Raw genomic sequence first — 14,372 nt, forward strand, 5'->3', positions numbered from 1 at the left:
TCTGACCAAGGCCTGCTCGCTGTCCCTCGGTCTAGGTGTCGTACCCGTGGGGACCGGGCTTTCTCAGTCCTAGCACCGTCACTCTGGAACCAGTTGCCACCCTCAGTTAGGCTGTCCCCTTCTCTGCCAGTCTTTAAGAATCACCTAAAAACACACCTCCTCCGCTTGGCGTTTCCAGAACATGTTTGATTTTGGCCCTCTTTTATGTTGAATCCATTCCAGTTTTCATTGGTACACTCAATCCATCCACTCAATCCAAATGTGTTTCACACATTTGTCCTTTACCAGAATGTTTCATCTATCTTGTAATTTCCATTTTGTATTTTGTATTTTGTAATCTGAATTTCTTTTATTGTTGATTTATTCAATATATTTACATACAACTGTACAATGTTCAGCGCTTTGGGCTTCCTGACAGGGTTGCGGAAGGCGCTTTATAAATAAAGCTTTGATTGATTGATTGATTGATTGAATGTCAATATTTTAGGTGTAGTACCACCAAACAGGCACAAGAGGGCGACATTGGTCTAAAAGACGGTTTACATTTACTTGTAACACCGGTTAAGACAACTGACTTCATCTGCCTGATTTCATGTTCCTGATATTTTCTAATTAAAGTTTATCTGTTTGGTCAGTCTTGTTTTCTCTACTTCCTGGATTCAGCGCCAGAGACGATTTTCCACTCCTTTTACGTAACATAGAAGCAAGCCCTTGTTGCCATGGTGACCTGCCGTATGCTAAATAAGTTAACGACAAAGAGGCGGGGCCACAAGATAATATAACAGGCTGTTGAGCCGCCAGAACTCGAACAACGAGAAAGCCGAAGTCTGACCTTGACGTCTTGTAACGAACATTTATCAAAATGAGGGAGATTGTGACTTTTCAAGCCGGCCAGTGCGGAAACCAGATTGGTGCCAAGGTAAGTATCTCGAGTACACCTGCTTATATATGTATTTGTTAAAATTCTTACGAAGAAACATCGAGTTTTCCTTCTACAAGGCACTGCTTTGTGCTCAGTCGGTGCGCCCAACCACACCCATGGAAAATCATGGTGTCCTACTTGATGGAAAAACTAATTTCTTTAACTTAAACCAAATCAAAATCCAATTTATGTCGGGCATCGTGAGAGATTCATCTTATTTTACACAAATAACATATTTTAAATCGTGTTTATTGTGTAAACCAGGTTTTAGTCCTTCAGATAACGACTTGTCGGATCTTTGTTAATCTAAAAAATCAAAGCAGCACATCGTCTTGTACAGTCGTACAGCATTGTAGTAAAAACTCTATCGATGGGCTTTTATTGGTTTTTATTTTAAAATCTCGTTTCTAGGTGATGAGGCCGGCGGAGGCCTGCTGGTAGGTTTAAGCGGCGCCCGGCTTTTGCCTACAGAGGGCGGTTAGTGACGTAGCAGCAGACGGTTCAAATTCATCAGCTCTTAGCCAATAGAGCGCGAGGCCGCGCGCACCGGGCTCTCCTGGCGGGAGACTACCCAGTTAAAAAAAACAGTCAGTTCTCTCTGATTGGGTGCGTTTATTTGTATTAAAACGTTTATTATTTCCCCCTTTAGTTCTGGGAGGTGATCAGTGACGAACATGGCATTGACCCAACTGGAACATACCACGGAGACAGCGACCTGCAGCTTGACAAGATTAATGTCTACTACAATGAAGCTTCAGGTTTGTGAAAATGAAAAGTTTAACATCAAGTGTGTGTGTATGAGTGTATTGACGTTTCTGTCTGCTGTGGAGGTGGCAAATATGTTCCTCGTGCTGTTCTTGTTGATCTGGAGCCAGGGACCATGGACTCCGTCCGGTCTGGACCTTTCTACGGCAGCGTAGAGCTGCCACCCTACGCAAAATAAAATTGGAGCGATATCACGTTATAACATATTAACTTTATTGTTCTAACAATATAACTTATTGTTCTAACAATATAACTTTCACGTTTGTACAATATAATTATCACGTTTGTACAATATAAATATCACGTTTGTACAATATAATTATCACGTTTGTACAATATAAATATCACGTTTGTACAATATAAATATCACGTTTGTACAATATAAATATCACGTTTGTACAATATAAATATCACGTTTGTACAATATAAATATCACGTTTGTACAATATAACTTTCACGTTTGTACAATATAAATATCACGCTTGTATAATATAACTTTCACGTTTGTACAATATAAATATCACGTTCATACAATATAATTATGACATTCGTACAATATAATTATCACGTTTGTACAATATAATTATCACGTTTGTACAATATATATAAATAACACGTTTTGAGTGAGTGAGAAAATGTCTCGTCTATCGGAACTCATTAAATTCTATTTCATGCTTGGAATGAGGCACGGAGAGATGTTGCTCTTGATGAGCAGCTTGGACGGTATTGAAATAAGCATGCGGACGCTGAGAAGGAACTTAAAACGCATGGGGCTGTACAGGAGGAAGAATGACTCCGATCCGCTGGAGGTTGCTGCATTTCTCATAGATCAACTGCAGGGGTACGGGAGGCTTCATGGATACAAACTACACCACCTGAACTGCATTCAGGCGGGTTATGTTGTCACGCAGAGCACTGTGAGACATTTACTGAAATATATTGACCCTCATGGGGTTGCGCAAAGACGCAGAAATCGCCTAACGCGCCGCACGTATGTTAATCCTGGACCGAATTTCATGTGGCATGTTGACTCCTATGACAAACTAAAACCATTTGGAATCTGCATAAATGGAGCGATTGATGGCTTTTCAAGAGTAATGATTTGGCTTCATGCCTATTCAACAAACAACGACCCCAAAGTCATCGCAGGTTATTTCATCACAGAAGTTGAGAAGAGGATGGGCACAGCTGCAAGGATTCGCTCTGATTTAGGAACAGAAAATGTCATAATGGCTGAGATGCAGAGATTCCTGCGATGGACTCAGGATCAAAATGTCAGAAACTGTTTTATCACTGGGTCCAGCAATCACAATCAGCGAATTGAAGGCTGGTGGGCGTTTCTGAGACGGCACCACGCTCAGCACTGGATGAATCGTCTCCAGGAACTAAAGGACAAAGACTGTTTCTCTGGATGCTTCTTGGACAAGCAGCTCATATTGTTTACCTGCCTGAACATCATTGAGGTAGGCCACCACGCCTGTATTTACCCGCTAAGCATGTGTGTGTGTGTGTGTGTGTGAGTGTGTGTAAGTGTGTGTAAGTGTGTGTGTGTGTGTGTGTGTGTGTGTGTGTGTGTGTGTGTGTGTGTGTGTGTGTGTGTGTGTGTGTGTGTGTGTGTGTGTGTATATACAAGACCAGGCTTATTGTGGTAATGTTCTGGTCATACTTAAAAAAGCTTCCATTGTTGACAACTCCATTTTGCTCGCGCCACTGTTATTCGTAATTATGAGTACATTTTTTTCATAAAATCTGATCGTTTCCCTGACTGGCTGCATGTGATGCTTGTGGGTTAAAATGCTAAACCAAAAATCTTGATATTTTACTGATAGTGGGTCTTTTAAATTGCTAATATTTTACAGGAGGAGCTGCAGCAAGTTGTGCATTTGTGGAACACCCATATCATCCGCAGAAGCAGACATGCAATTGCTCCAAGTGGACGTCCAATTCTTATGTACACCATTCCACATCTTTTTGGAGGACATGATCATCTGAGAGAGGTTTCTCAGGAGGCAGTGGATGCATGTAAAGAAGAATGCCAAATGAGAGGACCATATACCTGCGATGAAACAGTATTCAGCCTGTGTTGCCTTTTAATGTCAGAGAACTTCTTACTTCCACCAAGCACAGCAGATGAAGCCATTGAACTGTATCTCTTCCTGAGAGCCTACATACTGAAGGACTTATAAACTTCAAAAAACATTTGGAATGTATGGAAGTATTGCAACATATTTGCATATATTTATACCATATTGATATCATTGGTGATCAAATGTACATGTGATCACCACCTGTGTTTAGTTTCTTTGATACTTTTTGTCCTATAGTAAATGATACAACTAGAATTCAAATTTAGAGAAAGATATGTTATCTGCTTCCTTTTTTGAAAAAACGAGAATGTTATTTTCTGAAGTTAGATTTTAAAACTAAAGGTAATCTGATTGATTTTGGGATGTTATCTTTTCAAATCTGTCTTTTCACAGCTTTATATAAACAATATTGTTCATTTTTATATGATTTTCCGAAACAGTCATGGGAATTTCCTTGGTTTTGTTTCCTTTTATCAAAAGCCTTTGCCACCTATGTTTATTAATGCAAATTACAACTTTGAAGTAATTGAATAGTCAAAAATAAATTAATTAATCAATCAGTGGCAATGGAAAAAGGCACTGAAGAACCTTAACCTTTCGTCTTCTCAAAACATTTTAATGACTTCATTTCTGCTATATCTGATTTCTATTTTCAGATTGATGAGTAACCATTTTTTTAATTTCTGAACATGACAGTTGATATTCATGACATCTGTGTTTCAGATTCAATAAACATATATAAAACTGCTATCAACTTTTGAACAGTTAATGTTACGATTCAGAATTATTGAACAATAAACAAACATTGTTAGATATTAACCTTCCTTTTATTTGAATTCAAGAAGAAAAAATGCACTCTTGAGAAGCTACATAATTAACTTTGCCAATGGCTATCTTCTGTGTATCTTATTCCAGTCAACTTTTGCATCAATCCACAGACTGACATGCAAATTTGTTAAGAACTTCCTGAACATATGTTCTAAATCAAATAACTGGCACACAGTAAAAAAAAACTCCTGAAAATAATTAATAGTAATGCTTGAATCATTACTAAAAAACGTGAGCTGTAACAGACATCTTTATAAAACAGACCTGTTGAAACCTTGTCAGATCATGAAAACATTATCATTATAAACACTGCCCAACTTTCATAGTGTATGAACGGATTGAACATGCTTCATTTCGAGCAGTAAAGCTTTAATGTATGAAACTGTAAACTGAAATGTACATTTTGATGATGGAGAATAAAAAGCCTTTTTGGTTACTAATAAAACATCTCCTGAAATTTTAGCTCTTTCATTTTTCATAATGTATTCACTGCGGAGGTGGGCTTAACAAACACATTAGCACCATGTTGTTTCTTCAACTCTTTGTTTCTAGGGTTTTAAACATGAGAGACCTTAAGCTATGCTAAACTCATAACAGTTTTTGGCTGCCAAAATGTTATCCAGTTCATTTCGTAGTTCTGGGTAGGACGTGTATGTCCATGGTACTTCCAGAACGGGGCCACACGTGTGTGCCACAGGGCGTCGTGCCAGTCCATCCACAGGTGTGAACAGCACTTCAATTTTCTGAACACAGATGACATCTGACCCAGTAACAAACCGGAACATCTTTCTGAGGCCTGCATCATCAAGTCCTCTGATGTACTGCTGCAGAAATCTGAAACTCTGCTTCTCGGCTTCAGAGATGGGAGATGCAGTGAGCAACTTCAAAAGCTTTCTTGTTGTTGGCTTTTTATCTTCATACATTTGTAGGACATGTTGTGGGCTTTGGAAAGCTTCTTTTAGAAAGTGACATGCAACTAATGAAATTTTCTCCATGGCATAAGATGGTTTTTGGATCAACTGCTTGTGAGCAACTTTCCGAAGAATGCTTTTTAAGTTTTTTTGCGTTGGGATGACTGATACATCCAGGCGATCCATGAGATCCAGAAGTTCATCCCTGTCTTCTTCTGAAAGATCTTCCTTTAGAGCTCTTGTTATTAAATCCCGATCTGATTGGCTTAGGTATAAGAGGAGATTTTCAAACAACATATCATCTGTAACTTGATTTTCACCAAAGATAAGTGCCACTGTGAAAACAGGGGCAAGGCGACAAGGGAAATATCCATGGTCTTGAAATCCCTTCAGTAAAATTCTACCGATGGACTTCCATTCTTCCTCCTGCCATTTAGGAGACAGTGATGGCACTCTGAACTCCTCTCCTTCAGCTGTGTTGTCAACAAACTCTGCCCAAAATGTAGCATACACATCTCTTGATACACCATCTGCATCTGCTCCTTTTTCATCAATGTAGGTGTATTTTAATGGGTGTCTCAGGAGTGCTGTATCTTTGAACTGGTTGATCATCTCCTCCAGAATTTTAACCCTGTGGATTTTGATGGTGACACAGACCACTTCATATGATGCAGAAGAACTCGTTGCTTCATTGCTTATAGGTGTATCTGTATAACTGCCTGGAGTGCTTGCCTGAGGAAATGTAATGGATGTGATGACCAGATCATCTCCTTCTAACTGCAGGTTTGCTTCACCTATTAATGTGTCATCAAGGTGACAAGCCAGAGGTTCTCCAAGGTAGGGACCAATCATTACCTCAGATGTGTCTGATGATGCTTCTTCACCAGAATTCCTGAAATCTGATGACAAGATCACAACAGTCTGAGAAGCTTCCTCATCTTCTTGATGTGAGTCAGTCAGTTGTGTCACATTTTCACATGTTTCCCCTCTATCACTAACTTCATCTTCTTCGCCTTCATCTTCATAAGAAAGTCTTCTTGTGCACAAGTAAAATCTCAACATTCCCATTTTAAGTATTGAGTAGAGCTCCCCAACTGAGATGTCGTCATCAAGTACAGCCTCTTCCTGATAGTCTAATACATCACATCTGAACACATCCCATCTTCCAAATCTGCTTTTTCCATTTGGAAAGAAAAGATCCTTGGCATACTGTAATAAGTCAGCTTTCTTGGAGTCTTTGGGAACATCAAAGGTCCTTGTTCCTCCTCCTCTGCGCTTTCTCACTTGCTTACCTTCATGAACTTGTTTAGCCCGTCCAAGTAACATGGAATAAAAAAATACATGTATCTGTATGTAAATGTAGTTTAAATGTCTTCCCACAATAGCTCATGTAGATTCTGTCTGAGTTATACCATAAAAATCCTGCAGTTCCACTAAAAGAGTATTTACCTGCAAAACAGCCTGTTAGCTCAGCTTTCTGCTGCTTCCTCTGTAGCAATAGCAGTACACAGGTTAGCTCCAGTAGCTGCAAAGTCTCTGATGTTCCACAGGTTCCTGAAAAATTAGCAAACTTATTAACATAAACTGCAATAATTAATTCCATGAAACCAGTAATGAATATGTTAAGATGAGTTTTTAATACGTCTCTCTGGAACAATAGTCCATTGTCCTGAGGCTAGCACAATGGCTTGCTTAGCAGCTAGCTAGTGAGCTAGCATCTGGTTAAAACCAACTTAAAAAGTGGCTTAACTTACAGATGAACTAAGAAAAGATCAAATATATTATCAATACTCACTTTAGATCCTCAGTAGACACCACAGACAGCAGAAATAACCTGTTTGGGGCTCAAAATTCATGGTGTTGACCAGGTGGGGAAAAAAAAATGTCTTGGAGGCTACATCACTTCCAGGTCACTGAACTATCACTCAAGAGAAACCACTGTCCTATGGTAGAGGACTTCTCAGAAGTCCCGCCCACCCGAAAGGGTTGTGTCAGAATTGCAACCAAAAACTCAGGGATTGCAAAGGAGAAAGCCAGACAGTGTAAGTGCAAATCTGGAAGTGAGAGCAAAGCTCTGAGCAGAGAGAACAAAACTAAGGAAATTGATAACAAAAACACATAGAGGCAAACAGAAAAAGGAAACATACTTTGTTACTCATTTTAAGAAGTTTATTCAGATAGTAAGTTTTACTTTTGAAACATGTTTTTTTCCTTTAGTCAATATTTTTGTTCTGTCAATTTCTTAATTTTTGTTTGACCGTCACAGTGATTTTCTTGATCATTTTAAGAATCTGATTCAGATCGTAAGTTTTTCTTTTGAAACCAAGGTTTTTTCTCTCAGTGTCTTAAAATTTGTTTGCTCTCCAAAGTGTTTTTCTTGATCCTATTGGCACAAATCTAATCCCATACACAACTATTGATTAAATATCCATGAATCCATTTTAACTGGTTAAATTCTTTAACTCTCCCACACTGCTTCTTGGTCACTGTGAGTTAACATAGCCGCGGTGTGCTGTGCAGCACACTTAACGCAACACGATGACATCATCGACTTGTACAGTGCTGAAAGGCGAGACAGTCTCAACTTTCAGCTAAAAAAGACCGCTCTGGCTATTATAGTTTTTATTTTATGGCAGTTTACAGTATAAACGGGATCTTACTAGCAGGGCACCTCCAGCGGCCCGCTGCCGCTCCGTTTTTCGTGGGGTAAATAATATACGTAGCTCATTTCCCGAGTCCAAATAGAAAGGCGAATGGCGCCGGCGCGAGACCTGCCGCCCGCCGTCAATGTATTTCAGCAAAATACTCAAAGACTAATTTTAATTTGATAGCGTTTGGTTATCAGCCTTTCGGTTTTCCACTCTTAGCTTTTCATAAAAGCTCATGTGACAAAGAAAAAGCTAGCGGTTGGAAGTAGTTCTAAATGCATGCAACATAAGAAGCTAGCAAAAGACATTTGAAGGGATCATCATAGCACCATGCAAAACGTTCAGATTAGAGAGGTTAGGTAATCAATAAGTTGGGGGACAGGCGGGAAAAATACCAACTAAATAATAAAGAGATGCATACCTGCATCTTTTCCTCGTTTCCCCTCCTCTTCTTTTCTTTTTTTCCGAAATCGGGCACCAGATGGCTTCGACCGCTTCTTCTCCATTATGTTTGTGAGCGGTGATATGTGAAACGGTACCTGTATCCCTCCATCATCACTCTCCGAGATCCCTCCGCCCCCCACCTGATAAAGGGCGCTATAGAGCGCACTACAGAGGCGCGGCGGACACAAGGGGGCGCAATAAAATCCCAATATAAACGCAAACAATGACTTTGTTGTGCTTTTATTACAGAAATATTATTATTATTATCATCACTAATCACTATTATTATTATGAAGAACATGTGATTTCTATGTTTTGTTGATGTATCGGTTGATGGAAGAAAAAAAATTAAAAATTAAAAAAAAAAAAAAAGAAATTAAATGCCGCCCCCTACAGACTGCCGCCCTGTTCGGCCGCACATGTTGCACATATCAAGCTCCGCCACTGTCTGTGGGTATCACAGGGCATTTAGGTGTTTATTCTTAGTAAATATTGTTCATATAGAACAAGAAATGTTCAAATAAAACACATTTTGGCAGCTTTGTTTTTAAAATCTACTTAGTTGGATGTTGTCACACAGCAATGTGCTGATATGCACATAACACTTTGGAGTGGTTTTGATGACATCATAAGGTTTATTTTATCAGTACATTACAGTCACTTTATACACTTCATACTACAGAACTACCTCAGTCTTTTGTTTTTGTTTCTGAACTTATCTGCTGCAAAAACAAACAAAACAACCAGTGTGTTTTTACGTGCAGATCCATCCACCCACAGCAGTGCAACCAGGCTATTAAACACGCGAAAGAGATCAAAGGTCAGTGATGTCAAATATGATTTGACAGTAAGTCCATCTGTAGCAGCTTCTTGTAAACACACACACACACAATTAAAATGTATCAGTCATCCATAACATGTAAAACAGATTTTCGGCGTAAATTAAAATATTTACTTATTTATTACATTCCCTTTGATCCTTATGAGGCGCTAAACATCAGGAGCAGCATTCCATTGTTTCCAGGGAGATCATCTGTGTTTTAGTGGGTTCATCACCATCACTGTAACACCCCGTCTCAACACTAGATAGCAGTAATTCTCTTCTCACAAATTCTTCCTCCTGATAGGACATTTTTGAAAAGTCAGTATTGTGATGTTTGCTGCCAGATGTTTAGCGTTTTAATTGTTCCTCTCAGCACAAATTTGGGATAAATAAATACCTCTGGAGTCTTGATGTTGTACTCATATTCTTCATTAATGAATTAATTCATACTTATAGGATAACCCAAAGTGGAATAAGGATAAAATTACACCATTTTTATTCCATCCATCCATTTTCATCCGTTTATCCAGACTCGGGTCGCGGGGGCAGCAGACTAAGGCGAGAGGCCCAGACTTCCCTCTCCCCAGCCACTTGGGCCAGCTCCTCTGGGGGAATCCCAAGGCGTTCCCTGGCCAGGTGAGAGACATAGTCCCTCCACCGTGTCCTGGATCTACCTTTAGGTCTCCTCCCGGTTGGACGTGCCTGGAAAACCTCACCATGGAGGCGTCCAGGAGGCATCCTAACCAGATGACTGAGACACCTCAACTGGCTCCTCTTGATGTGGAGGAGCAGCGGGTCTACTCCGAGCCCCTCCCGAATGACCGAGCTTCTCACCCTATATCTAAGGGAGAGCCCAGCCACTCTTCGGAGAAAACTCATTTTGGCCGCTTGTATCCACGATCTCGTTCTTTCGGTCACTACCCAAAGCTCATGACCATAGGTGAGGGTAGGAACGTAGATCTACCGGTAAATCGAGAGCTTTGCCTTCTGACTCAGCTCTCTCTTCACCACGACAGGCCGGTACAACGCCCGCATCACTGCAGATGCAGCACCAATCTGCCTATCGATCTCACGCTCCAGTTTTCCCTCACTCGTGAACAAGACCCCGAGATACTTAAACTCCTCCACTTGGGGCAGGACCTCATCCCTGACCCGGAGAAGGCACTCTACCCTTTTCCGAATCAAGACCATGGTTTCAGATTTAGAGGAGCTGATTCTCATCCCAGCTGCTTCACACTCGGCTGCGAACCGCTCCAGTGAAAGCTGAAGATCACGTTCTGATGAAGCCAACAGGACCACATCATCTGCAAAAAGCAGAGTTCTGATCCTCAGGCCACCATAATGGATGCCCTCCACACCTTGGCTGCACCTAGAAATCCTGTCCATAAAGGTTATGAACAGAATCGGTGACAAAGGGCAGCCTTGGCGGAGTCCAACTCTCACTGGGAACGAGTCCGACTTACTGCCGGCAAAGCGGACCAAGCTCTGACACCGGTCATACCTTAGCTTAGATCATCATTTTTATTGATGATTTCAATTATTTTTTCATGCCAAACCATTTTCTGTCTTTGTTTATGTTTTATATGTACGTTTATAAGTAAATAAGGATCAATCTTTCCATTCATAGGTACATTTATTTATTTTTCTGAGTTTTTAAAATGTTCTGCTCAGGGTTTGAGTTCAGATCTGGTTTTATTTCAGTTTTGGGGACTTTTTCTTGACTTTTATAAACTCCTAATGAGTGCCCATAAGGCATAATAATGTTTTGTGTACTACTGCCATAAAAATTGTTTTGATTAAGTTTTTGTCCCAAAAGAGACATCCTTTACCATCTTTCATTTTATTATTATTATTTTTCCTTTTTTTTTGGTTCTTTTACTTTAAAATCATACTTTCACTTTAGAAACTCTAACACATCACGACATACACCAAAGATAAATCAACTTTTCTGCCCTTCACTTCTTAAAAGAGACATTAAAACTTCACACGGATCAAAGTTTTCATTATGTAGCAGAAAAAACAGCTTTTAATGCATGAGTTATTTTTACATCGTTTGTGGTTTAAATCATTTTTGGGAATGTGACATGTAGGAATAATTGTCAGGATCAATAAGAATGGCATCATTTCTAAACTTAATCGTGTTGTGGTGAGCGTTTACTGACGGCTATTGCCGTTTCCTGCTTTCATTTCTGGGTTTTTGTTCTTTTCAACGACATTCCGGACAACTTTTTATTCCATCAACACGAATGTTGGTGGAGGAGAAAAATCTGACGTGAGAAGGAAGTAAAATCTGAAATTCCTGGAGCCTCATGTGGAATTTGTTCCTTGCTCTGATTCACTGCCCCGTCAGGTCTATCGCACTTTAAAAACCCCAAAACCCACATCCAATAGATGATTACTGATTAAAATATTCATGTTTGATCCAGATCATGAAATCATTGGCTGAGTTGTTGCTCCTTAATCTCTGTTTTTAAATATTGTGATACACCTGCTGCCAATAACAAAACTGTAGAAGATCGATAGCTTTTGTTGTTTCTGAGAAGGAATGTTTATCGACATGTACCAAAGGAGAAAATATTCCCTAAATTTGACCAGGATTGTTGGGAAACGTCTAATCAGACTCAAAAGGTTGGTCTTTATTAAAGTAACACTGCGCAGTTTCCTGCTTCTCGACCCTACTGGTTGAAAGTGGAATTACAACTGTGGTAAACCCTGCTCCAGCTTGCTGTAGCTAGCGCTAACCCTAACATGAGCCAACTAATACTGAAATAAACCACAAAGTAAAAGATCCACACTGTTGGACAAAAATATTAGCAACAAGGCCAGGTCACCATCGGTTCATGATTTTGAGACCTTCTTTAGCTCCATCAAACCAGCGTAGGTCGCGTCGATTTGCTTCACCTCAAAAAACATTACTCTCTTACTTTTACTTCCAGGCTCCACCATGATTCTTCTTGTGCTTTTTAGTGACAATCGGTGAACTGAAAATGCTAACAGTTAGCATTACAGCTAACAGTCGTAACGCAGGTGAAGAGCACCCACCAGGACACCTACCCGCTCCACATAACTATCAAGTGTGGTTTTTGGCCAGCAGAGGGCTGCAGAGTTGAGTCACAGATGAAACTGGTCAAGTTCCTGATCCAACAAACACTGAGATCGATGTTGAAATTCTAGCTTAAAGTTTTTAAAACTATATATTGTTACTTTAAGGTTTTATAGTTGCGCAACTCATCCTTCCTCTACTCTCATGCCCTGCCCTCTCTGCTTTAATGATTCTCCTCAGCGTGGTCCCTCTAACGCGTGAGGTATTCAGGAAGCAACGACACAATCACAATTTGAGTGGAGCTGATTATCAGTTTTACAAGCCGTTGCAAACTTGTTTCAGGAAAGAGTCCAAACCTTTGTTTGAAATCAACATTCTACTCTGATGACGACTGAACTCCCTAACTGGTGTCACACTATTTCACCAACTAAACACAGGCTTGAGCAAAGAAAAGAGGCTTTGTTTTCTGACATCCAACAAACAGAAATAAACCTTAACTGATCCCATCGGCAGGCCGGCACAACTGCGGGCAAACTTCAAACATTTTAGAGATTCTGGCATCAATTTAAGGGAATTTGTGTCATTCGGGAATGCTGAGGGTTGGGAGAGCTGGAATGTGTGTTAGCAAAGCAGGTTTGGTGACTTTATGTCATAATCAGAGGCGGATGGATTAAAGATTGAAGACAGAATTCAGACTGAAGGAGGTTTTTCATTTAATTGACTCTTAGTTGCCTGGCACCGTTTAGCTTGACTGGCATTTGCCAGAGAACACCAGAACTGGCAGGTCCAGTGGTCCGATCCGGCACCCTGGGTCTTCCTCACAGATGGGAGCAGGTTCACGGCTATTTGCAGGATAAACAAAGGCAACTCTACTACACAAATTAAATCCTTACAACTTTTGTTCAACCCTTTGTTGGTACAGTGGTTCCTGGGTTCCTCCTGGCAGGACAATACCTGGGTTCAAGTGGCGAGAGTACAGGCAGTCCTTGGAGGTTGAAGGAATTGAGACTATTGACTGGCCTCCATGCTCACCTGACCTAAATTTAATAGAACGCCTTGGGCTTCCCGACAGGGTCACGGAAGGCGCTTTATAAATAAAGCTTTGATTGATGATTGATTGATTGATTGATTGATTGATTGACTGAGAACACCTTGGGGACATCATGTTTAGGTCCATCTTCCATTTGGTTTACCACAAAAGTCCACCCAGAAGCTCCAACTGGTCCAGAATTCTGCTGCACGCATCATTTCTAAAACCCCTGTGAGTCACCATATCAGCCGTGTCCTGCAACCGCTTCACTGGCTTCCTGTTAAACAACGCATAGATTTCAAAATCCTTCTCCTCACATTTAAAGCTATTCATAACCTTTCTCCCCCATACCTGTCTGACCTCATTCACATTATCTCTCCCATCCGTTCCCTCAGATCATCATCCTCTATCACTCTCTCTGTCCCACCTTTCCGTCTCAGCACTATGGGGAGCAGAGCCTTCAGCAGCTTTGCTCCCCATCTCTGGAATTCTCTCCCTCGAGCCATCTGTAACTCTGACTCGCTCTCCTCCGTTAAATCTAGACTCAAAACCCACCTGTTTCAGACTGCATACTGCTAGTGTCACCTTTTCCATCTTCATTGATTTTATTATCTAGTTTGTATTTTTAGGCTTCTGTGTGTGAATTTTGCTGTTTTTAACTTGGCTTCTTTGTTGTTATTTTATTGTTTTAAAGTGTCCTTGTGTCCCTTGAAAGGCACTTTTAAATAAAATGCAATTTTATTATTATTATTATTATTATTATTATTATTATTATATGCCACCAGGCTGTACCTCAGATTGTCCAGAAGCTCAGTGATGCCCTGGTCAGGATCTGGGAGGATGCCACCCTTTAGCTCAGATGCTAATGTTG

At 40.3% G+C, this 14,372-nt stretch overlaps 3 protein-coding genes across 3 annotated transcripts; 2 read left to right on the forward strand and 1 right to left on the reverse strand.

The window, feature by feature from the left end:
• The first annotated feature begins 832 nt into the window (after positions 1-832).
• LOC129162813 (tubulin beta-4B chain-like) lies at positions 833-1,865 on the forward strand. Its single transcript, XM_070541817.1, has 3 exons — positions 833-919; positions 1,572-1,680; positions 1,753-1,865. The coding sequence occupies exons 1-3, from the start codon at positions 863-865 to the stop codon at positions 1,863-1,865; spliced, it is 279 nt and encodes a 92-aa protein (XP_070397918.1). The 5' UTR covers positions 833-862.
• A 457-nt stretch (positions 1,866-2,322) lies between these two features.
• Positions 2,323-4,003, forward strand: LOC139062635 (uncharacterized). Its single transcript, XM_070544065.1, has 2 exons — positions 2,323-3,150; positions 3,547-4,003. Exons 1-2 carry the CDS (start codon positions 2,323-2,325, stop codon positions 3,871-3,873), a joined length of 1,155 nt encoding a protein of 384 aa, XP_070400166.1. The 3' UTR covers positions 3,874-4,003.
• Positions 4,004-4,941: 938 nt separating this feature from the next.
• Positions 4,942-8,058, reverse strand: LOC139061888 (uncharacterized). Its single transcript, XM_070541821.1, has 3 exons — positions 7,977-8,058; positions 6,963-7,067; positions 4,942-6,814 (listed from the first exon to the last, which is right to left on the reverse strand). Exons 1-3 carry the CDS (start codon positions 8,056-8,058, stop codon positions 5,175-5,177), a joined length of 1,827 nt encoding a protein of 608 aa, XP_070397922.1. The 3' UTR covers positions 4,942-5,174.
• Between the last annotated feature and the right edge of the window lie 6,314 nt (positions 8,059-14,372).

Source organism: Nothobranchius furzeri, chromosome 2, assembly GCF_043380555.1.
Source record: "Nothobranchius furzeri strain GRZ-AD chromosome 2, NfurGRZ-RIMD1, whole genome shotgun sequence".
NCBI lineage: Eukaryota > Metazoa > Chordata > Actinopteri > Cyprinodontiformes > Nothobranchiidae > Nothobranchius > Nothobranchius furzeri.

Coding starts and splice junctions, on each gene's coding strand:
- LOC139061888 (XM_070541821.1), bottom strand. CDS start 8,058: ATGTCATCGTGTTGCGTTAAGTGTGCTGCACAGCACACCGCGGCTATG. Junction 7,068..7,976: donor CCAAGAAGCAGTGTGGGAGA/GTTAAAGAATTT, acceptor CTAATTTTTCAG/GAACCTGTGGAACATCAGAG. Junction 6,815..6,962: donor GCTAACAGGCTGTTTTGCAG/GTAAATACTCTT, acceptor GGGCTAAACAAG/TTCATGAAGGTAAGCAAGTG.
- LOC139062635 (XM_070544065.1), top strand. CDS start 2,323: ATGTCTCGTCTATCGGAACTCATTAAATTCTATTTCATGCTTGGAATG. Junction 3,151..3,546: donor CCTGCCTGAACATCATTGAG/GTAGGCCACCAC, acceptor AATATTTTACAG/GAGGAGCTGCAGCAAGTTGT.
- LOC129162813 (XM_070541817.1), top strand. CDS start 863: ATGAGGGAGATTGTGACTTTTCAAGCCGGCCAGTGCGGAAACCAGATT. Junction 920..1,571: donor GAAACCAGATTGGTGCCAAG/GTAAGTATCTCG, acceptor TTCCCCCTTTAG/TTCTGGGAGGTGATCAGTGA. Junction 1,681..1,752: donor CTACTACAATGAAGCTTCAG/GTTTGTGAAAAT, acceptor TCTGCTGTGGAG/GTGGCAAATATGTTCCTCGT.